General features: G+C 35.4%; 1 protein-coding gene across 1 annotated transcript in view; it reads left to right on the top strand.

Moving 5' to 3' along the window:
- The window catches only part of SPATA9 (spermatogenesis associated 9), a 28,382-nt gene extending 3,962 nt beyond the window's left edge, over positions 1-24,420 (top strand). Inside the window, exons 3-5 of the mRNA XM_054578612.1 lie at positions 8,769-8,996; positions 19,316-19,411; positions 24,142-24,420. Of these exons, the coding sequence (XP_054434587.1) occupies positions 8,769-8,996; positions 19,316-19,411; positions 24,142-24,420 (603 nt within the window). The remainder of the gene's footprint in view (positions 1-8,768; positions 8,997-19,315; positions 19,412-24,141) is intronic.
- The last annotated feature ends 141 nt before the right edge of the window (positions 24,421-24,561 follow it).

Below are 24,561 nucleotides of genomic sequence, written 5' to 3'. Positions count from 1 at the left end.
TATGTTTTTTCTGGTGCTCTGTATTCATTCATTTTAACTTGCATTTATAGAGCACTTACTGTGTGCCAGACACTATTCCAGGCACTGGAAAAAGATGAGTGAGCCAAATGTATATAAAACACTGTCATAGAACTTAAATCTTAGTCAAGCAGAAAAACAATAAGCAAGGAAAAACATTTTAATGTATAGCTCTTGAGGAGAAGAAAAAATACAGTAGAGAAGGGATACGAAGTGGAGGTAGGGATAGGGAGAACAATTGATGGTTAAGACCTTCATCGGTCTTAGTGAGAAAGTTATTCTTGAATTAATACTTGAAGCAAGTGAGGAAAAGAACCTTGGTATACTTGAGGGGGATCAAACGGCAAGCCTAGTGCAAAGTCCCCTGAGGTAGGAGTACACCTATCAAGTTCAGCAAGTAATGAGGCGGGAAGGGGAGATAAAAAGATGAGGAGGTCAGAGAAGTAAAGAAAAGACCACCTTTTAGGGCCTTGTAGACCATTGCATGTGCTTTGGCATTTACACTGAGTGTATCAGGAAGCCACTGAAGCAGTTGAAAAAGCACGACATGATCTAACATAGATTTTCATTGTAGGTCTCTGGGTGATGTGTTGAGGAAAAGAATGTAAAGAGGCAAGTGCAGAAGCAGGGAGACTACTGAGGAGACATATATTAGTCTGGAGAAGAGACAATGGTGCTGTGTAAATAAAATGGACTAGTTATTGATACTGGGACAGTGAGAAGTAGTGGAATGCTGGGGCTCTTGAGAGAAACAAATTGAATAGTTTTTGCTGACAGACTGGCTTTTAGATGTAGGGTAGTAAGCTGATGTAATAGAAATTGGAGTTCAGCATTAAAACTGCTGATGATAGAGAAATGGGCATGGCTCTAGAAAAAATAAAAAGGGAAGGCAGGGTATAAATGGAAAGAATGGAGATCAAATAGAAAAATCTGGAGCAGGATTCTTGAATCAATCTGATTAACTGATGCAAAGTCTCTTCGGTAAATGGTCTTTTAGTACCATTACGTGTCTCAGGTGTTGGTGGTATTTGGGGGTTGGAATTTCTTTTCTGACATTTGGTGTTACGGTGAGGTGAAGATAATGGTGACAAAAAGAATCATCTAAACTTGCATACTTTGCAAACAATTCGAGGATGAGTAATTAAGCCAAGAGTAAAAAATAAATAAATGGAGGGAAAAGAAGTGAGGACTACTTAATTTGGAGTCAACATTTAAATTTACACACATAGTTCAGTAAGAAAACATATAGCATAGACAACAGACAAAAAGAAAAAGCTGATAGCTCAATAAAAGGGAAAAATGTTTTACTTAACAATTTTTATATTGGAGCTAATTTAAAAAATAAGTGATTGGACTCATCAAGTTAAATTGGTGACTGTTTTTTAAATAAAGAAGAATGTCTTATTCTGCATCCAAAAGAATGTAAGTAGCCGCTCCTCTCCTGTCATTTTCATATCCCCAGAGACACGAAGAACCACTGAACATGCATCTCAGTTCTCTGATGTGGTTTCTAATACTATTCTTCTTAAAAGCAATAACAGTCTTCTTGGGAACAAGTTGATTCCATGTTTTGTGGCAGGGAAAGTGAAGGTGGTAGAAACATTTTGTTATCAGAAGTAATTCTTTCAGAGGTATCTAAGAAAGTATAAACAAAGAGAAAGGTTTAAAAACTCTGAAAGGAAGCACAGTCATTAAATTGCAACCATACGAGCATTAAAGCAAAGGTGATATTAATTAGGAACAGGTAAGTCTGATGGAAAAAGCCACAAATTCACGCTGAGAGTAAAAGGTAAATGATAAAAAGTGTGCTAAAGCATTAATGTAATACGCACTGGAATTTTAAAAAATATATTGTGTATGTAATAAATGCTATGTTTTGCTCAACAATAATTATGTGAACATTACAGGAGAGTTTTGATTAACAGATTATCAATTACAAATAAGCTTATTTTTCTACAGAGATTAAAATTTAGAAAGACTATTTTGTAGAAGAGGAAAGTTGAATGGATCAATCTAGTATAGTGTTTGGGGGAATTAATCAAGATTGGTTAATAGAAATATACTTTGGCCAGTGAATACAGGCCAACATGTACAGATCACCAAGATTTTGTAAAGAAGCTTATAAAATAAGGAGAGGAAAAATGCAGAACATTAATGTTTTGCAACTGCAAATGTGAAGGGCTCCTAAAATGCTGAATGACCACATAGAAGAGGTTTCAGTAAAGGTGGAACTGCACATGTCCCATTATATTTGCCTTGGCACTATGGCCCTCATCTTATGGTTATAAACTGTAATGAGAGGAAGCACAATAAATTATAATTAGAAGCAAAACTAAACTTATTCTAGCTGCTCCACCTTGAAGAGGAGTTGGGAGGAAGAATCAGTGCAGTGTGCGGGGAGGGGAAATTCCTTCCTCTGCCTCTCTTGAATTCTTATGGCTGAACTAATAATAACATTGGCAAAAGGCCAGACTAACAGGAGAAAAACTCATTTTATGCATGCATACAGCTCATAAATGATACTCAGAGAAATGAATGATGCAGGTAGTTTATTACACCTTTTAGACAAACAATAAATTTGTGAAGAATTAACAGGAAGAAGGAACTTAGATTTGAGTGCTCATTAGGAATCTAAGCAAAGTTTGGGCTTGGGTAGTAAATTAGTAAAAAGAAAAAATGACAAGGTTTATTTATGCACATTTCTCACCCCTGAATTCCCTGTCGTGATAACTGTGTCTCTCATTAGATTCTAGGTGCAGGGATAGACCTTTCATATAGGAGATTTATCTCCTGCTTTTAGGGGAACACACTCAGAGAGAGGTCAGAATTCTTCTTGCATTAGCAGTTTCTTAAGTAACTTCAATTCAAAATAGACAATATACCATTGTGGGATATTTTGGAGTGGCCTGCCCTAGGCCCTGACAGCAACAAAGCATAAGGTCACAAGAGAAATTGAATCTGTATATGCAGGAGCTTTGGATACTGCAGACAATGTGGTTTCTCTTCCCCAGCTTGGGTATGCTTGCAGCTGGGGTAGATAATAATATCAAGTGATTGTACCTCGTGTTATTTTACTACCATATAACTGCTAGCAAGGATTGCTGTGTTCCAAAATGGCTTGGCAAATGGACAAGGAAAAAAAGCTGTGGTAGCAATACTTATATCAGACAAAATAGGCTTCAAAAGAAAGGCCATGACAAGAGACAAATTTCACTGTATAATACGTAAGTGAGTTATCTAACAAGAGGATATAACTCTTGTAAACATTTGAGGTCTGTCAAGAAAAAGTCCAGCTATTGTTAATATAACAAAAACGGTTTGCATGAAATCAACGTAACCTGGCAGCCAAGGAGAGTGGACTGGAATGCACATGTGTGAGCAATGATGACCTCACTGTATTAGTCAGTAGGGGTGGTAGATGCCACTAAATGAGCATAAGTACTGTGTTGCCATCACGTTCAAAATGACTGAGCGAGTAGAGCAACGAATCTGCATCAAAATTTGCATTAAGCCTGAACATTCTCCCACGGAAACTATACTGATGATTCAGAAGGCCGCAGCTATGGGCAACTGATGATTGGCAGCTTCATTACAACAAAGCACCTGTTCATGCATTATGTCTCATGCAAGGGTTTTTGTCTAAACAGCAAATCACGCAGGTGACTCAGTCCCCCTGCAGCCCAGATTTGGTGCCCTGCAACTTCTGGCTTTTCCCAAAACTAAAATTATCTTTGAAATTCAAGGGAAGAGATTTCAGACCGTTGATGAGATTCGGAAAAATAGGACTGGGCATCTGATGGATATTCGGAGAAATGTGAGGTCCCAAGGTGCCTACTTTGAAGGGGTCTGAGGTGTTATTGTTCCATGTACAATGTTTCTTGTATCTTTTATCTTCAATAAATGTCTCTATTTTTCATAGTACATGGCTGGATACCTTCTGGACAGACTTCATATATGCACACAACATAGGAGACCTACATATATATGGAAAATCTTGGAGGACTTGAAGAAGAAGATTGAGAGTAAAACAGTCATTATAGGGGATTTTAAAACCCCACTGTCGATAATGGATAGATCATCCAAACAAAAAAAATGAACAAGGATATTGAAACATTGAACAACACTTTAGATCAAATGGACTTAGTTGCTATTTATAGAGCATTTCACCCCAAAGAAGCAAAATATACATTCTTTTCAAATGCACATGGGTCATTTTCAAAGACAGACTGCATGGTAGGACACAAAACAAGCCTCAATAAATTCAAGAAAATTTAAATCATTTCAAACATCTTGAATCACAATGGCTTGAAACTAGAAACCAACCTCCAGGAAAAAAATGCAAACCCATTCAAATACATGAAGACTGAATTACATGTTATTAAATAATGAATGGGTTAACAATGAGATCAAAGAAGAAATCAGAAAGTACCTGGAAACAAATGAAAATGAACAAAAAACAACCCAAAACCTATGGGGCACAGTGAAGGCATTCCTGAGAGGGAAGTTCATAACAACATAGGCCTTGTAAAGAAGATAGAAAAAGTTCAAACAACCTAACCCTACATCTAAGAGAACTAGAAGAACAACCACAAAGCCCAGAGCAAGTAGAAGGAAGGAAATAATCAAGATCAGAGGCAAAATAAATGGCAGAGAGACTAAAAAAAATTTCAGAAGATCAAAGAATGCAGGAGCTGGTTCTTTGAAAAGATCAAAGAAATTGACAAACCTTTAACCAGACTCATCAAGAAAGAGAGAGAACCCAAATAGATAAAATTAGAAGTAAAAGAGAAGTAACAACTGGTACCACAGAAATACAAAGGACTGTAAGAAATTACTATGAACATAGTAAGAAAGTGGACAATCTGGGTGAAATGGATAAATTTCTAGAAACATAAATCTTCCAACACTGAATCAAGAAAAAGCAGAAAGCTTGAATAGACTGATAACAACTAGTGAAATCAGAAAACTCCTGGCACACAAAAGCCCTGGACCAAATGGCTTCACAGATGATTTTTACCAAACATTCAAACAAGTACTAACTCCTATCCTTCTCAAACTATTCCAAAAAATTCAAGAAGAGGGAGGACTCCAAAACTCTTTTTATAAGGCCAGTATTATCCTAATTCCAAAACCAGGTAAAGACACAACGAAGAAAGAAAATTACAGACCAATATCTCTGATGAACATAGACTCTAATATTCTCAATAAAATATTGGCATACCAAATCCAGCAATACATTAAAAAGATCATACACCATGATCAAGAGGGATTTGTCCCAGTGATGCCAGGATGTTACAATATTTGCAAATCAATACATGTAATATACCACATAAACAAAATGCAGGACAAAAACCATATGATCATATCAATAGATGCTGAAAAAGCACGTGACAAAATCCAGCACCAATTTATGATAAAAAACACGTAGCAAAGTGGGCCACTGCCAACATCATACTCAATGCGCAAAAACTAAAAGCTTTTCCCTTAAAATCAAGAACAAAACAAGGGTGTCCACTTTTACCACTCTTATAGCACTGAAAGTTCTAGCCACAGCAATCAGACTAGAAGAAGAAATAAAAGGCATCCAAATTGGAAAGGAGGAGGCAAAACTGTCATTATTTGCAGACAACATGATAGTGTACATGGAAAACCCTATAGACTCCACCAAAAAACTACTCAATAAGTGAATTTGGCAAAGTAGCAGAATAAAAAGTCAGTATTCGGAAATAGATTACATTTTTGTAGACCAATAATGAACCACTAGAAAGAGAAACTAGGAAAATAAATCACATTTATTATAGCAACAAGAAAAATAAAGTACCTAGGAATAAATTTAACCAAGGAAGTAAAAGACCTATACTTGGAAAACTACAGAACACTGAAGAAACTGAGGAAGATACAAATAAATGGAAGCATGTACCATGTTCATGGAGGAGAAGAATTAACATCATTAAAATGTCCATACTATCCAAAGCAATCCATAGACTTAACACAATTCCTATGAAAATACCAATGGTATATTTCATTGATCTAGAACAAATACTCCAAAAATGTATTGAAACCAAAAAAGACCCCAAATAGCCTCAGCAATCTTGAAAAAGAAGATAAAGTTGGAGGGAATCACAGTACCTGATATAAAACTACAAGGCCACTATAATCAAAACAGTGTGGTGCTGGCATAAGGCTAGACACATTGATGAATGGAACAGAATAGAGATCCCAGAAGTAAACCCATGTCTCTATGGCCAATTAGTATTTGACAAAGGGGGCATGAACTTACAATGAAATAAAAATATCCTCTTCAATAAATGGTGTTAGAAGAACTGAACTGGTACATGTAAAAAAATGAAACTAGACCACCAACTTACACCATACACTAGAATAAACTCAAGATGAATAAAATACTTAAATATAAGTGGTGATACAATAAAAGTCCTAGCAGAAAACCTAAGCAATAAAATTGCAGATATCCCACATAGCAATATTTTTGCCTATATATCTCCTAGGGCAAGGGAAATAAAGGAAAAAATAAATCAGACTACATCGAATTAAAAAGCTTCTGCACAGCCAAAGAGATCATCATCAAAATGAAAAGGGAACCAACTATATGAGAGAAATATTTGCCAATGAGACATTGGACAAGGGTTTAATCGCCAAAATAATAAAGAACTCTTACATCTCGACACCAGGAACATGAACAATCAAATTAAAAATGGGCAAAGGACCTGAATAGACACTTCTCCAAGGAGGACATACAGAGGGCCCATAGACATGTGAAAAAATGTTCAATATCACTGTCCATCAGAGACATGCAAATTAAAACCACAATGAGATATCACCTCACACCTGTCAGAATGGCTATCATCAATAAATCAAAAACCAACAAATGCTGGCAAGGATTTGGAGAAAAGGGAACACTTTTGCACTGTTGATGAGAATACTATCTCATCAAGACTGATGAAGCCACTCAATGGAATGATGGAATTCCACTTGATGGAATTTCCTCAAAAAATTAAAAACAGAATGGCCTTTGGACCCAGTTAATCCACTGGTGGAAATATACTCTTAAAATCCTAAAACACCAATTTAAAAGAACCTATGCACCCCAATGTTCATAGTAGTGCTCTTTACAATAGCCAAGTTGTGGAAGTAGCCTAAGTCCCCATCAGTAAATGGGTGGATAAAAAAACTGGAACATTTACACAATGGCATACTACACAGCAGAAGGCATGAAGGAACTCCTACCTTTTGTGACAGCATGGATGGAATTGGTGAATATTATGCTAAGTGAAATAAGCCAGGCAGTGAAAGACAAATATATGATCTCATAAGAGGAACCAGTGAACAAAATAAACTAACAAATAAAACAAAACCAGAGGCATGAAAACACGTAACACACTTACAGTGACCAGTGGGAATGGGGGGAGGAGGGGAGGAGGATAATGTTGGAAAGAAGGGGAAGGGATTAGTCAAAGAACGTGTACGGATGACCTGTGGACGTGGACAGTGGTGTGGGGATTGACTGGGTGTGGGGGGTGGACTGGGTGGAAGAGGACAAAGGGGGAAAATTGGGACAACTGTAATAGAGTAACAATAAAAAATAAATAAAATGGCTTGGAAGTGTAGGAATTGTAGCAGCCAGCAATTTAGATTCCATTCTGTTAGTATTGACTAGCAGGGTTAAGAGCACAGGTGAGTTAATAGGACTTTTTCAATAAAGTTAACAGATTAAACCACACAATGGGACACCAGATGCTGCAAAAATACATCCTCGCTGACAGGCTAGAACAGTGAGGGTGTATTGAGGATGTATTTATCTCCAGCATCAAATTCTGACTAGTAAGAAAAAACTAAACTTTGAGTACAAAAGCAACACTAATAGAAGTATTACTTCTATTAAAATTGAGGCGTTTCAAATATACAACGTGTTAGCTCTTAGACAAATATATGTTCATTGTAGAACAAAAAAAAGTGCAGTTAAAAGATGTTTTATACTTATATATTTTGACTCAACAAATAGAGATTCGAAGTTGCTTGTCCTAAAATGTCAGAAAAACCCATGACATTACTTAAATGAATAATGGAAATTATACTTGTTTATTGCCTGGAATGTAGTCTGACCACATTGTAAGTAATTTCCCTGTGGTTTATTTGCTGGTAGAGCAAAGAAAGAATTACATTTTATGTGTTTTGGTCATGTCGCAAATTTGTTACTATCAGAATGCTCACAGAAGCATTAAAGTTTTTAGAAGTAAAAGTTTCCTAAGCTTGTTGATTAATATATACGGTATTTGTGTTATGCATTATATACATATGCTATATTTTATCATTTAAAATTTTGAAAGTAAACTGGGAAAATATTTGTAAGTTTTGAATAAGAACTATTGGTTGCATAATTTAAACAGTGAATAATATTTGAATAAGAATTGTGTGTTTTTGAAAGAGCTCTTAAGAATCAATGCAAAAAATAAATAAACCTAGAGAAAAATGAAAAACCTGTATGTTTACACTAATAACTTAAATTCTGGATTGTTATCCTAAGGAAAAATTCATATATTCATATATAGTTTTAAAATACATAGTGGGGTCAATGGTTTGTATAGAGGGCGGTATATAATTATTAAACACTGAATATATGCATGAAACCACACCCCATGTACAATTATGTGGTACTTGGTCTCTGTCTAAAGTAAATTTAAGTAATTCTCTGGAGAATCACACCAGTCACTTTTCAAAGGCTTATTTTCCAGAAAAGAGAATCCATGCAGAAAACATCGAAAATTAGAATGTCTGTTGCTTTAGCGAAGATCAACCGGGGAACATTAATTCAAGGATTGCATAGCATATCCAGATCCTCCAAATCAGTGGCCGAACTTCTGCAGCCTCAGCTTGTTTGTAGACTTTTAGAGCTAAGGGACATAGCTCATCGTCTGCTGAGGGAAGTTAATGCACCAAAGCAACCCCTGTATAACATGCAGGTAAGTGAATGTTGCATTTGCACAAAGTATGGAGCCTTTTTATAGAAACTGTTTTGAAATTATAGGATTTGAAAAATGAAAAATGTAGCACATTTGGTTATCCTACATGTAAAAGAAGAATAATTGGAGAAGAGAAATGAATGGTTGGGCCCTTTTTTAAAGATAGTATATTCTCTGGTTTAAATAAATCTGAAAGAGGAAGTAATATGGACTTTTTTTAACATTATTACTTAATTGAGCTGTATGAAAATGTCAGTTTGAAATAGTTCATCCTAAACATAAGCATACAGATGACTACTTATATCAAACATAAAATCCCACAACAAACCTTAAAAATAATTTTGTTCCATTTTCCCCATAACCTATGTTTCCAAAATAACCTTTGATTGACATAGTATATTGAGTATATTTAACTATAAACTTATTTTGTTAGACCTATCAACATCCAGGTATATTTCAAATTATGTCTTCTACATTGTTTCATTGAGGCTTTGTTAAAAGATGACAGTTCTTAAAACTCAGATCAATTTTTTTTCCTAAACTTTATGTCACAGAACTTTGGGTTTTTCATTCTGGACATTTTTTCAGAGCATTCTAAATGTTACAAAAGATTTGGAGTCTTGCAAGTCTGGCATCTGATCCCCAGAGTGAATCAGTTTAACTCTTTTGCTGAAGGGAGAGAAAACCTGACTTGAACTGAGTTAAGCAGAAGAGGAGATGTATTAGTTCATGTAGTTGAACAATCCAGAATTATTAAGGTTTCAGGCATTGCTGGAGATAGATACCAAATGATGCCTCTAGGATCCTTTCTCTTTCCGTTGCCTGGCTTTGCTTCCTCTGTGGTGACTCCATTCTTAGACTGACATTTTTCTCATGGTCACAAGATGATTTGCAGCTATTCCAGAGCTTCATCCTTCCAGGCTGAATTACAGCAGAAAAGAGTGGGAGCCCTTGACCCACCGCATTCCTGGACAAGCCCGAGGTTCCCACATAGAAAATGGCTTACCTCTGAACCAGGGAAATAGGACCCATTAATTGGCCTAGGACTCAATTGCTTGCTGCGCTCCTAGGGTGAAGGTTGGAACTCCATCCAGACCACATGACCTGAGAGAGGGGGAAGGATGAATCCTCAAACAGAAATCTGGGTTGTTTCTAGGTGAGAAAATGGATGATGGATGGAATGGCTAAAATTAACGAAATATTTATGACACAGGAATCTCTCTAATCAAAAGATTTTGACATTTCCAGAAAGCATCAGATGGCTCAACTACGGACTTCCTGAGACAGCATTTTTAAAAGGTTCTCTTATAATATCTGATATTTGAGAAAGTAAAAAAATGGTTTATGTTTGTTAACCACTGGATTCTCTAAGCACTAATAAACCTTATCCTTGCATCTTTAGATCATCAAAAAGAAACATAGCTGAATTGTATTATTTTAAATTCCTACTGAAATATCTTTTTGAATCTAATGTTTTGCCTCAACATTTCTTTCCTTACATTGTTAGACAAATAGGTTTTACAGAGGATCATATGAGAAGTGTCCTTTAGGGACTATTTCTGTATTTATTAGGAAATCATGTTTAAAGACATTGTTCATTATATTATTCAGTCTTTTTTTTTTCTTGCTCCTCTTTACTAAGTTAGAACTATAAAGGATCTGAGATTTTTATGTTATATATAAGCTAACAAGATAGCCTGCCATGGTTATGCAAATACACACACAAACACAATGACAGATGACACAAAACCCTGTGGCAGAGACACAGATTGTTCGCAGCAGAAGCAGTAATCAGAGCATTATCTTGTGTCGGTTTTGCACACCTCAGTTCCCACAGGGCAATGTGATTAGAGTCAGATATTACCTGTGCATGTACATAGTAACTTGTATCACAGGAGAGGAACCCCGAAATGAGGAAATTCAGCTTTTTATATGATTAGTGGTGTGTCTGTCCAACCTGGGGGTAGGGGATGAGGGGGAGAGAAATGGGGAGGAGAGAGAGAGCGGGGAGAGAGAAGCTAAGTTCTCTGGAGAGAAAGGAGGAGAGGGCTTTATCTTTAGTGCCCTGTGACATGTCTTGGGAAGTATATATCTTCTTCCAAGGCTGATTGCTATTCAATCATGTCCTTTGCTCTGAGAACCCAATCTGTACAGGAATGAGAAACATCCGTGCAGAATTGTCTCCCAGTACTCATGAAAATTCAGTGGCAGAAAATCTCTATTTTCAGTTGTGTTTCCTTTTATTCAATAATGAGAACAAAAAACACAGTACGTTTGCCTTTTTTGCTTTGACGGACAGTAAGTTTCACAGGTAAATTTAGAGCTTAGTTGTGATAACTTACTCCAGGACCTGAGATGAGATAAACAGGTTGAAGGATTAAATGACTTGTCTAAGGTCCATATGGTGACTGTGACTCTCTCTTCTGACAACTATTCAAGCTCAACACCTATGAAATTTCTTCTCTTTTGCTCTTGTTCTAATTGTCTTTGGACATAGGTTTAATTTTGAAACTCCTTATTTTAAAATATTTCAAAATACATAAAAGGTAGTTATCAGAAGTTGCACCAAAACCTGGTGGTAATATTTTGCCATATTACCTTCAGATATCTCCTTTATAAAAAGACCTATAATTAACCATTAGCCCCAATCCCATCTCCTTTTTTCTCCACCAAAGTTAATCATTATCTTGGAGTTGATGTGAGCATTTCTGTGCATATGTTTATATTTTCACTACATTTGTATACAGCTACTTTTCTATGTATAATTTAACATTTATATAAAAGGTAAACAATACTTGTCCTTCCGAAACTTCCCTTTTTATATGTAAACATTTTTTGACATTTGTATATATGTAAATATGTATATTTCAACATTTTTATATAGGTAGCTAGGATTTATTATCTTATTTGTGGCATTCCATGGTAAGATAAAAAGGCCATAGTTTATCTATGACTGGATGGATAGGCAATTTAGTTTCAAATTTTTTGTATTACAAACAGTGCTTCAGTGAACACTCTTGTACGTGACTCCTTATGTCTGAGACATTCTGCAGGTATCTGTCTAGAAGGGGGATTGCTGGGTTGTGAGGGATGCACACCTTCAGTTTTATTATCAGTTGTCAAAATGCTTTTCATAGTGGGTATGCTTGGGGATCACTGTGATTCTTCAATCTGAGGATAATTTCTTCAATTTTGGGGAAGTCTTAGCCATTATTTCTTGAAATATTACCTCTTTCCCATTTTTTCTAATCTCTTCTTCTGGAATGCCTACTAGACATATACTTAGGACCTTCTCATTTTATTCATTGTCTGTTTACCTTCTTCATATTTCCCATTTCTTTATCTGTTTTTGATGCATTTTGAACAATTTCCTCTGAGCTATCTTCCAGTTAACCAATTCCCTACAACTGTATTTAATATACTCTTTTATTTATTCAATGTATTTTAAATTTCAAACAATATAGTTACCATTTTTAGAAATTTTATTTGGTGTTTTCCCTCCAATTGCTATTTTTTTTTCAAAGTGTGTTTTAAAATATATCTAAATATTGAAAACATACTTATTTATGATCTTTTAAAAGGTTTTTCTCTGAGATATTTAGAGGAGGCTAATCTTTCTGACTATCGTGATCTATATTATGTCTCACTCATAGATCGTTTCTTTTGGTGTTTTGTTTTGGTGTATATTAAGGTACTGAAGCAAGAGAGAGAGCATGACTTACTTAGGAAATGTAAGGACTTTTTATACAGCTGGAGTGAGACAAGTGGGAACATTCCTGGGCCAGAGATTCCAGGGTCCTTGAGGACAGGAATGAGGAAGGAGCTTTACTTGGGTAATATGCATAAGCTAGGGTGGAAGAGATAAAAATTGCCTCTGAGAGGAAACTAAGTTGTAGCAAGGAAGAAAACAACATATTTCAAATCTGAAAGTCTCAGTGATGATTAAAATACAAATATAAATAGTGGAGACAATGGCCTGGAGAGTCAAAGGGACAACTAATGTGTGCGGTGTGGTGGAGGTCAGTGGATTGGCCTGTGAATGGAGTGTATCACAGTACCAGAGTGTGCTAAGGGGTAAGAGGTGTAGCACAAAGGAGCTATAGAAGCCCTGGTGCACAGCTTGGCTGCCTTCCCAAAGTGACAAAGTTCAGCTTACCTGGATGGAAGTCCAACACGAATTCCTTGAAGAATTGTCAGACTGCCCGTGTCAAGGTGGAAGTTTATGGTATGAAGAAGTAAAAGGAGTAAAATCTGGAATTATTAATACTTTGCAAAGAGATATGCTTTGTGGATACACGGAAGACATTGCTTTATGTAGGAAAGTAAGTAGCCTTTTTAACCTGTCTGTAGTATGTTCAAAGAGCCTCTTCATGTGCTCTGTCTCATCATTGTTAAGGGGATGATGTACCTAGAGTGCCTTGAATGGTTCTACCAAAACTCTATTGTATATTATATAGCTGGGAACATCAGTCAGTTTCTTAATTCCCTGAAGAACATGAATAAAGGAGCATTTTCATTAGGAGACTGATGATAATTAGGATAGTGTTTCAGCTCTTTGCTGTGGTCTGAGATGAATTGGTAATTGGTATGGTAATTGTCTCCTTGAGATAGAGAATGGACACTATCACAGGACCTCCCTTTACAATCTACCCAGATCTTTGGTTTAGTTATATTTAGCTCTAGAGTATGTCCTGCATATCTTCAAAGATATATCCAAAGATACTGTGCCAAGTATGAATTACCCAAAAACCCAACTGATACCAGAGACTTGAGAAATCCTGGTGGCTTGTGTGACAGGGGCAAAGGGAGTTAGGGTTAGGAGGTTCCAGCTGGATACCTTGTTAAAAGAGACTTCCTTTGCACCTGGCACAATGGGTGCTGAGTCAGATTGCTCCTCAAACCCTTGCAAGTTCTGCAGGGCTGAGATTGTAGTGATATATCTGCTAGTTATCTAAGGGGCCTCAGGAAGGAAAATTGAGGAGAGAATATCCTGATGGTTTTCAACATCCCCAGCACCACTGCTTACAAAATGGCTTATCTGCTTAGCTCTGTTAAGCTGCTGGTGGAGTGAAGCTTGCAGCTGCTCTGAGCTGCAGTGACCTAGATAATCAGCTTGAATGCTGACTTCATCCAAGACACGTCAGCTCCCAGACATCGTTGTTGACTTTGGCAGGCCAATGGAGGGCCACAGGACAGGGAGCACTTCCTATAATAGATTCTTCCTTATAGTGGCATTAGAGATAATTGTTTCCAATTTGCGCAGGCAAAATGAAGAGAATGCTCAGCCTCTAAAATACCTGTGCCATAGATGGATCCCAGTGACTTGTAGTCCCTTTTTCAGGATGAAGGTCAGAGGCTTCTCTAAGTAAAGGTTACTCCTTATCCCCAACCTTCCCAGGTACACTCCTAGTTGCGATTTATAGTGTAAACCTCACAAATATCAGGAACTTCTGTAGGTCCTTGGGTGAGCCTGCCATGAGACTATCTTGGGTGGTATAATTCAAGACCTGGGAAAAAAGGATAATTTTAGAGAGCAGAACTACTGGAATCTTGAAGACATAATTCTTCATTTTGGCCAAGAGGTTGGGACATTGAACTTTTACAGAACCACCTGATTAAGAGCTTATTTAAGACCAGTGTTCCACAGGACATTAATACTGGGATATACAAAGTCAAATAACTTCCTTTACTGTTTGCAGACTTCTAGGAGTCTTTCCTGTGCTCATGAATGTTATGGGGTTGCTAAGCAAAGACATGGTCTTTGTAGCTTTCCCATGCTTATAGGAAACACTTCCTTCTGGACTTATTAACAGTGGTCAATACTTCTTGCAACACTTATTTGTGAATCACTGAGTTAGGTTCCCCTGTTACTCCCTGATATCTCTCACCAAGGTGGTTTTGGACAACATAAACTAAGTGGAGGCTGGTAATTCTGTAACCTGCAGATCATCTGTAAGTGGATCTTTATTTTCTAAACTGCTTATAGATTGCTTTTTTTGTGTGATTTACCTCATTATTAGTGAAAAAAGATGAGCACAGTTCTTTTATGAAATGAGGCAATCAAAATTATGTGGGAGTAATTTAGTTAAAGATTTAAGTGTGTTTACTGTTGATATATCCATATATCTTATGTATTAATATCACCAAATTTAAAAAAATGGGCATGATATTGATATGAGTTATTTTTAAATATGCAAAAAACATATAATATAACATATAACATATAATATAACATAATATAATATATATTATAGATTATATATAATATAATATATTATATAATATATATTTTTATATATAATATAATATAATAAAAAACATATAATATAACATAAGTTAATATAACAACAAGGTTGAGATAAAATTTTTGAAATAGGCCAAGACAATTTGAATAAAATCTCCCATTTACTCAATTTTTCCTGTTTATTTATCTGTTTTTACCATACACTATTCCTGCTCATAGCAAGCCAAAGATGAAAGAGTGTAGCTTATAATATGAAAAACATGTATTTCAAGTAAGTCATAAAGGAGAAAAATGGCTACTTGCCAGAAGCCACATGAATTTTGGAGGAAATGCATTCTCTACAGGGATGACTTGTCACAGGAATGGCAAGTATTTATTAAAAACATTAAAATGGTGAAAATGTGACCCTCAGGCAACATACAGATTCATCATTTAGAAGCATAACATATATCAAATACATAATTTATTTTCAAAACTAATCAGTTTTAATTACTTTTTTAGGTAAAGGACAAAAATCTGAAAAAGAAAGATGCAGTGAAGCAGAAATAGTAACGTCCTTATGCATGCAGATAGCACTTTTATTGTATATGGACTACCAATTATTGAATATGGACCACCTGTTTACATTTGTATATTCACAGACTCATAATCTTTTACTCTGCCAAGAAGGCATCTTGCTGGAGTGTATCTGCTTTCCTTTCTACTTTCTGCATCTGTTCTCTACTAATATAGCATCTCCTTGTAGCCTAACAGTGGGATTCAAAGGCATGCTATCGTTTTGTTTCTTCTAACAAGAGGGGAGCAGCAACAGCTGCTTTATTTCTTGGAAACTTTCCAGAAAACAGGCATGCTGGGAAATTTTCCAGACTGACTTATGGAGAGAAGGGGCTAAAACTACCCCTACCTGTCCCTGTATCTAGGAGTTAGTATGGCCTTAAAAGTGGGGAATAAGTACCTCCCCCTCCCCGCTGCCAACAATAGCCATCTCATAGCTACTGTGCTAGATAGTATTCTTGGCTTCAGCATTCCATAAATCTCTTAAGAAAGAAGTAGTGAAATTGTGATGGGCAATTTTATTTGCCATTCAGTAGTGGCAGCAGTAAGCAAAAACAGAGTTTACTACAGTAACAAGTACTTAGAACAGGACCCTATACACATTGCCATATACATCTTCATTAGAATGTTATACATGTTCTTTGGAAACACATTCTCTGACCCCCCACCCCCAGAGTCCAAGTACACGTTTTAATAGTTTGAATGAGATACCATTAATATACATTAAACTGCATATATTTAAAGTATACAATATGATGAGTTTTGAGATGTATGTACACCCATAAAACCATCGCTGCAGTCAAGATAATGAACATATTCATCACCCCCAAAGGTTTCCCCATTCCCTTTTATAATTCATTCTTACCTTCTCCCAGACCCCTGTGTCTAGGCAACTATTGGAATCACATTTTTAGAGGCGGCAATATACCATCAAGTAGACAATGGTGTAATTTACATAATTGTTTTGTCATTGTTTCAGTTTTTGATGTTTTATAATATTGTGTGCATTTTTGCTATACAATCGCATGATTTTATTTGCAATAGCCTGCACCTTCTGGGAGTTATTGAAGCCACAGAGTGGCTTGGCTGTACTTCAGAGGCACATGGCTAACTGCCCTGGCACTGCTGACTGGGAGGGGAATGGTTTTCCTAATGTCCTCATTTCATATCCTGCTCAAGGCAGAAGAGGTGGAGGTGGCCTATGAGGGTAGGGTTCCTTTAAACTGAATATAGTATACTATTATGTTTTAGGCAGGGACACCTGCTATTACCCGAGGCTAGAAACATTTGAGAGACAAAGTCATCATTGGTGTAAACCTTTTTTACACTTCAAAAAAGCATGCTGGCTATGAGCACAGAGCATTTCCTGAAGCTTAGTGATCACCTAAGGTTAATGCTGGCATAAAGCAGTCTCTGATTAACATTTCCAAGCAGGGCATTAATCTCCAGGAAAAGCTCAGTATTTTGAATGCTTAATTGAAGAAATGAATAATTTAGTAAAGGATGATTACATGAAGTTGAATAAAGACTTCTTTTATTATTTATTTATTTGCCTAGTTGCTTATTTCCATTACTCTTTATACCCTTATACCCCGTCCTTCCTGCAGTCACCATACTTTTGTCCATGTCCATGGGCCCTTTTTCATTTTTGCTGAATCCCTCCACTGCCAAACCCCCAATAGCTCTCTATCTATGAGCCTGTCTCTATTTTGCTTATTAGTTCAGTTTGTTCATTAGATTCCACACAAGTGAAATCATATGGTATTTATCTTTCTCTGACTTGCTTCACTTCACATAAGATTCTCCAGGTCCATACATGCTGTCAAAAAGGGTAAAATTTTCTTCTTTTTTTTTATAACCAACTAGAATTCCATTGTGTGGGTGTCCAACCTTTTGGTATCTCTGGGTCACACTGGAAGAAGAGTTGTCTTGGGCCACCCATTAAATACATGAACACTAAAGAAAACTGATGAGCGGAAAAAAGGTTTTAAGTAAATTTACAGTTTTGTGTTGGGCCATATTCATAGCCATCCTGGGCCACAGGCAGCCCGCGGGCTGCTGGTTGGGCACCCCAGATAGTTGTTTCATCCATTCATCTACTGATGGACACTTGGGCTGCTTCCATATCTTGGTGATTATAAATAATGCTGCAGTGAACACAGGGGTGCCTATGTTCTTTGGAATTAGTGTTTTCTGGTTTATTTGGATAAATTCCCAGGAGTGGAATCGCTAAGTCATGAGGCAGTTCCATTTCTAACTTTTTGATGTATCTCCATACTGCTCTCTGCAGTGACTGACTGTACAGTCTGCATTCCCACCAACAGTGCAAAAAAGCTCCCTTTTCTCCACATCCTTACTAGCACTTTTTGTTGACTTATTGATGATAGCCATTCTGACAAGGTATGCAGTAATATCTCATTGTGGTTTTAATTTGCATTTCTCTGATGATTAATGACATTGAGCATCATTTCATATGTCTATGGGCCATTCGTGTGTCCTTTTTGGAGAAGTGTCTATTCAGATCATTTGCCCATTTTTAAATAGGGTTGTTTGTTTTTCTGGTGTTGAGTTTTATAAGTTCTTTATAAATTTTGAATATTAACCTCTTATCAGACGTGTCGGTGAATATCTTCTCCTATTCTGAGGGCTGTCTTTTTATTTTGCTGATGTTTTCCTTTGCTGTGCAAAAATTTTTTAGTTTGATGTAGTCCTATTTGTTTAGTTTTTCTTTTATGGAATCACAAAAGACCCCCAATAGCAACAGTGATATTGTGGAAGAACAAAGTTGGAGGAATCACACCACCTAATATCAAACTATACTATAAGGCCATTGTAATCAAAACAGCATGGTACTGGCACAAAAAAGACACATAGGTCAATGGAACAGAATAGAGAACCCAGAAATAAACCCACATCTTTATAGTTATTTAATATTTGACAGAAGAAGCAAACACATACAATGGACTAAAGATAGTTTATTCAATAAATGGCGTTGGGAAAATTGAACAGATATTTGCAGAAAAATGAAACTAGACCACCTTATTACACCACACACATAAGAATAAATTAAAAATGGATTAAAGACTTAAATTTTAGACCCCAAACCATAAGAATCCTAGAAGAAAACATAGGCAGTAGTATCTTGGACATTGCTCATAGTGATATTTTTTCTGATATATCTCCTCAGGCAAGGGAGACAAAGACTGTTTTTCTCCCATGCACAGTAGCACCCCCTGGTGAGCACTTGGTAAATGTAAAAAAGTTAAAGTAATTTAGATTTTGGAAATGCAAGGTTCTTAAAATAGATATGTCATAGATTTTGATGAGCAAAAGAATGTATATTTTTATAAAAGGAGAAAAATAAATAGGTTTTAGAGGGTTAAAAAACAGGATAGGTCTAAAGTAGATGACTTTATTTGAAAAAAATTTAAATTATAATATTTCAGTAACACTGTAAAAGTTAACACTGTAACATTGAAAATATCTGTTTTAATAAGAAAACTCTCTTCTGTTTTTACAGGTCAGAAAGAGTTCTTTGTTTGATATCATTTCCTTTCCAGCAAAGACTGCATTAACTAGCCTAATATATGCTTCATATGCAGCATTAATTTATTTGGTAAGTTAAGAGAATTATTAGAATCTAGAAATAAATATACTGAGTTTATGTAATGTTAAAGGTAATATTGTACATTCTATTCATAAAGCAAAATAATTTTAAATTAAAAATTTACTTCAGTTCACTAAAACAAAATTTGCTTAAATAACTAAAATTATTTTGTTTTTATAAAATAAAATTACTTACTTTTGACCAAAATTAATTACTGGTCAAAATATTGTGGTTTTACTTTCATTTAGCCACAGTTGCGTTTGTTTCAGCCATTGTGCCATTGTTGGCTAAAATTCAGTATTCCATCATTTAAGTCTGTGATTTTGGGACAAACAAATATTACTGTATTTTGAATTATGAGTGCTGTAAATTTAAAGAATAAATTTCAAAAGTGTTTCTCATAAAGCATGACAAAATTGAAAAGATTTTATAAATTATAAGGGATTATTTCTTTTAATCTATTGCCATTTATACTTACTTTTACATTTTAAAAAAGTATAACATATAAAGAGTAAAGTACACAGCTTGATGAATTACCACAAAACCTATTAACATATATATCACACAGGTCAAAAAACAAAATATTATTTTTCTAGAAGCCTCTTTCTCTCATAATCACTAACCTCTTCACTAACCTCACTAACCTCAAAAAGTAACCACTGTTTTGACTTCTAGGTGGTTTTACAATAGGTGGTTTTATTTGAATTCCATATAAGTGAATCATATACTATATAGTCTTTTGTATTTGCCCTTTTTTGCTCAACACTATCATTATGAGATTCATTCATTTGATGCTTATAGCAGTAGTTTGTTGATTTTCATTGCTGTGTAGTGTTCCATTGATTTATAAACATATCACTATTTTTCTACTCTACTGTTGAACATTTAGATTATTTATAGCTTTGGCTATTTTGAATAAGCTGCTATGAATATTCTTGTACATATGTTTTGGTGAAATTGCTGGACCATAGAACATGCACATGTTCATCTCTCGTAGAGGTTGTCAAACAGTTTTTCAAAGTGGTTTTAATTCATCCCAGGAGATTATGAGAGTCTCGGTTTCTCTATATCATCACCAACACTTGATATAATCAGTATTTTCCATTTTAGCCATTCTTATGGGTATATAGTATTATCATATTGTGATTTTAATTTGTATTTCCTTGGCTATTAATGAGACTTAGTACCTTTTTATACATTAATTGGACATCTGGATATCCTCTTTGTGAATATCTGTTAAAGTATTGTATCTTGTTTTTCTGTTGAGAGTTGTTCTTTCTTTTATTATTGATCTGTACTTATAAAATACACAGGGGTGAGCAAAAGTAGGTTTACAGTTGTGAGTATGCAAAATACAGTTTATTCTTATATTACTATTTATTACAATACAAATAATACTATTTATTGTATTTTCAATATGAACAACTGTAAACCTACTTTTGGCCACCCCCCGTATTCTAGTAACAAGTCCTCTTTGGGTTACATATGGGCATATTTATTTTATTCTATGATGTGCCTTTTCCTCTTTTATCAATGTCTTCTAAAACAGAAGTTCTCCATTTTAATGTTATCCAGTTCATAATTTTTTTCCTTTATGTTAAGAGCTTTATATATCTTAATTAGGGAATTTTGACCCACATCCAGTTACATGCAACTCTTCCCTATGATGTACTCTAGGAGTTTTTTATTATACCTTTCACTTTTGGGTTTATAATATATCTAGAATTGGTATGAAGGAAGGGTCAATTTTTTCCTCCATGGGTATCCCATTGAACCGACTCAATTTATTGGTGAAAAAAACATTCTGTTCCCAAGAACACTTCCTTTGTCATAAATCAAGTGTCCTTATATATGTAGATCTGTTTTTATACTCTCTGCTCTATACAGTTGGTTTATCTGTCTATTCTTGTACCAATTCAACACTATTACTTGCAGAAACTTTGTAATAAGTCTTAATAACTGGTAGAGTAAGTCCTTCTAATCTGTGAACATAGTATATCCCTCTATTTGTCTTCTTTATTATTTTCTCTTCATAATTTTTATGGTTTCTGTTAGACGCCTTATACATTTGTTATTATTTTTGATCATATTGAAATATACAATAATAAAGAATAAATTTTCCCATAATCTTAGTGCAGTCCAATTCTAATCTGAGTAGTGTGTGTAAGTTGACTAGTTTATTCTAAAATTTAAAGGGAAATGCAAGGGGTCAAGAATATCAAGACATCTTGAAAAAAAGTATTAAAATAATTTATTTTTTAAAAACACATACAGTTTTTTTTAAACTGAGTTTGTCAAATAAGTATTTTGATAGCGTTTTAAATTTTTGAGATGTGCTCAATATCTTAAATGTGAATTTCTTACAAAATTGACAGTCCACTGAACTAGAATGCAAATACACTGTAAAAAATGGGTGAGATTAAATGCCCATGTTGAAATATAAAGATGAGCCTATAGCCAAAATTAAACTCTAATTTCACAAAGGCGTTTTGAAATCATTTCATGTGATTTGTCATGCTATACATTTTCTAAGTAGGCAATAAAAACAATTTTTGGTTACCTGATAATCAGTAATATATGCATACAAGCAAGGCCTAGGAGTGGTCAGGTCTGGAACTATGATTTTGAAGGCAAATGACACATATGTTGGAAGTTATCACTCAGAGTGGAACCATGCCAAAGGAAGAGAGGGAGAAGTTGACAGAAATGTGAAGCACAGCAACATTTAAGATGAGCTAAGAAGAAATCCATGGAGAAAAAGAAGCAATAATCGGAAAAGTAAAAGAAAATCAGGAGAAAGTGTCAAGGAAATAGAAACTCAGGAAGTTAAGAGTGGTTAAAAACAAGTGGGAAAAGGAAGTAAAGTGAAGATTTTAAGTTTTCATTAGATCTAGTAGTAGAAGTGTTGGACATAACTATCTTGAGAACTATCTCAGTGATATGATGGGATAAGGAAGACAGAAATAAGCAGACTTTGGAATAAAGAGGAGGTGATAAAATGGAAACTATGAGTGCAGATTCTTGTTTGATCAAGAAGACAGTGTGTAGCAGTTAAGAGGAAAACAGGATCCCAGGGATAATTAATTCTTTAAGTTTCAGGATGGAAGGTACTTGAACATGTTATCGATAGCAGAGGGGGAGACAGTAAAAAATGAGAGACTAAAAAGGCAGGGAATAATTGATAGGGGAGATGACAGAATATAAGTTAAAAGCAAAGACAGACAAATACTGACCTTGATCAAGACACTTCATTTTCTAAAACTGGGTTAAATTGGACTCAGATCTAACATTTCGTAAGTGAGGGAAGAAGAAATGTGTCAAATGTAATAGGGCTTCCCAGCCTTTTTTCACAGCATGGCATACAAAAAAATGATTATATTTGGGATAAATGCATGAAGCTATCTGCAGCTGTAAGTGATGCACCTCAAGCTTTATAGCTCTAGGTTTGCATATACTCAGATGCAAGTATCAAAAAATACCTGTGCCTTAATCAATAAAGACATTTATATATCCCGCTTAATTAGAAGTCTGGAGTTAGGCTGGAGATCCCAGGTTTGTACACTGGGTCTACAGTGTCATCATGAACCCAAGGCCTTTCTGTCATTCTCTTCTGCTATCCTGTTTGTTCTTTTTAGTCCTTGGGTTTGCTCAGGCATCGCATCCCTATCAGTTTCCAAAGAAGGAAGGAGGGGATAAGCAGAGGCAATAGTCTTTTTTTTTTACAAAGGAGGAAAAACTTTCCCCCAAATCCTTCCTGACCTCCTTTCCAGAAGACATTTTGTTTCTTTCGCCAGAACAGGGCCACATAGCCATACACTAACTGCAGGAAGGTTAAGAGAAGCATCTGATGTTTTACCCATTCTATGAGTGGGAGGCAGGCAAGAAAGGAGGAGACAAGGAGGTCAGGAGGAAATCAGTCCTTTCTCCAGTCCTTTCTCTGTTGTTCTCTGAAAATCTTCCAAGTGTTTGTAGCCAATTATATCACCTTAAGGCATCCCTGGTAAAATAAACTAGACTGGGTCTTCTTATGTTTCCTGGATTGTATTATTCTTGTTGCTTGCCTTAGACAATTGGCATCGTTGTTGTCTTCATCTTTAGTAAACTCGTATCATAAGTTTAATGGATGCAGTTCTTAGTGATTCTCAGTTTTTGAAATTAATTTCCTATACATGTTTTGACACTTTCTTAAAGTACTAAATGGCATTTTTTGAAGGAAAATGGATCACGTGTTTCTTTAGAAATCATTGATCTACTAGCTTACTAAATTCTTACCAAAATGTTTATGCCCTTCCAGTTGTACACACGGGCATAAGCAAAGTCCAAGTGGGAAAAAGCAAAAATAAAATACCTACTGTGAGGTATTAACATGTTGGAGACAAATTTCACCTCACAGAAGATGTCATTGAGTTAAATCAGGAGAATAAAGAAAATATTTCATTTAATTAAATCAGAGACTAAAAATATAAAACATCTAATGAATTGAGAAAAAAGATATAAAGTATGTCTTTTATTTAGTTACACTAAGTTTTAATTTCCTTTTTAGATTATGGTGTAGTATATTCAGAACAAGGATTCAATCTCTTAATGTTTGTCATGTGCCAAGGGTTCCTGAAAGGAAGTACTTCTCCATTAGAGTATGTAGACTAATGACTTTGTATTAAACACTTTATTGGACTTTTCTATTTGCAAATTTAGTAGCTTAAAAAGAAACTTTGCTTTTCAATTTTTTTCATCATTAGACAGTCTGTGTTAACGCTGTTCTGGAGAAGGTAAAGAAAATTTTCCAAGAAGAAGAATCCATAAGGCAAAACAGAGAGGAGAGCGAGAATCCTAGAAAAGCCTTTTCTGAGCCTGTGCTTTCTGAACCTGTCTTTCCTGAAGGTGAAATCAAAGCAAAACCTTATAGGTCATTACCAGAGGCGCCAGACAATATTTCAGATATTCCTGCTAATAAGTTGAGTAATAAGATCCAGGTTTTACATTCTATATTTGACCAATCAGCTGAAATAAATGAGTAGGAAATTTGAACATAAATATCACCGAACAGTTTAAGAGTTCTCTATTTAATAACATTTCATCTGACAAAACTAGGCAACTAGTTTTCATATACTGACTGTTAAGTTGCTTTTTAAAAGGGTATGGAGGAACTAATAAAATGT

The sequence above is a fragment of the Pteronotus mesoamericanus genome, unplaced genomic scaffold (genome assembly GCF_021234165.1).
Source record: "Pteronotus mesoamericanus isolate MK-2021 breed Mesoamerican mustached bat unplaced genomic scaffold, CSHL_Meso_final contig_50, whole genome shotgun sequence".
Taxonomy (NCBI): domain Eukaryota; kingdom Metazoa; phylum Chordata; class Mammalia; order Chiroptera; family Mormoopidae; genus Pteronotus; species Pteronotus mesoamericanus.
The sequence above is the reverse complement of the archived record's forward strand: the minus strand, read 5'-3'. Positions and strand labels throughout refer to the sequence as shown.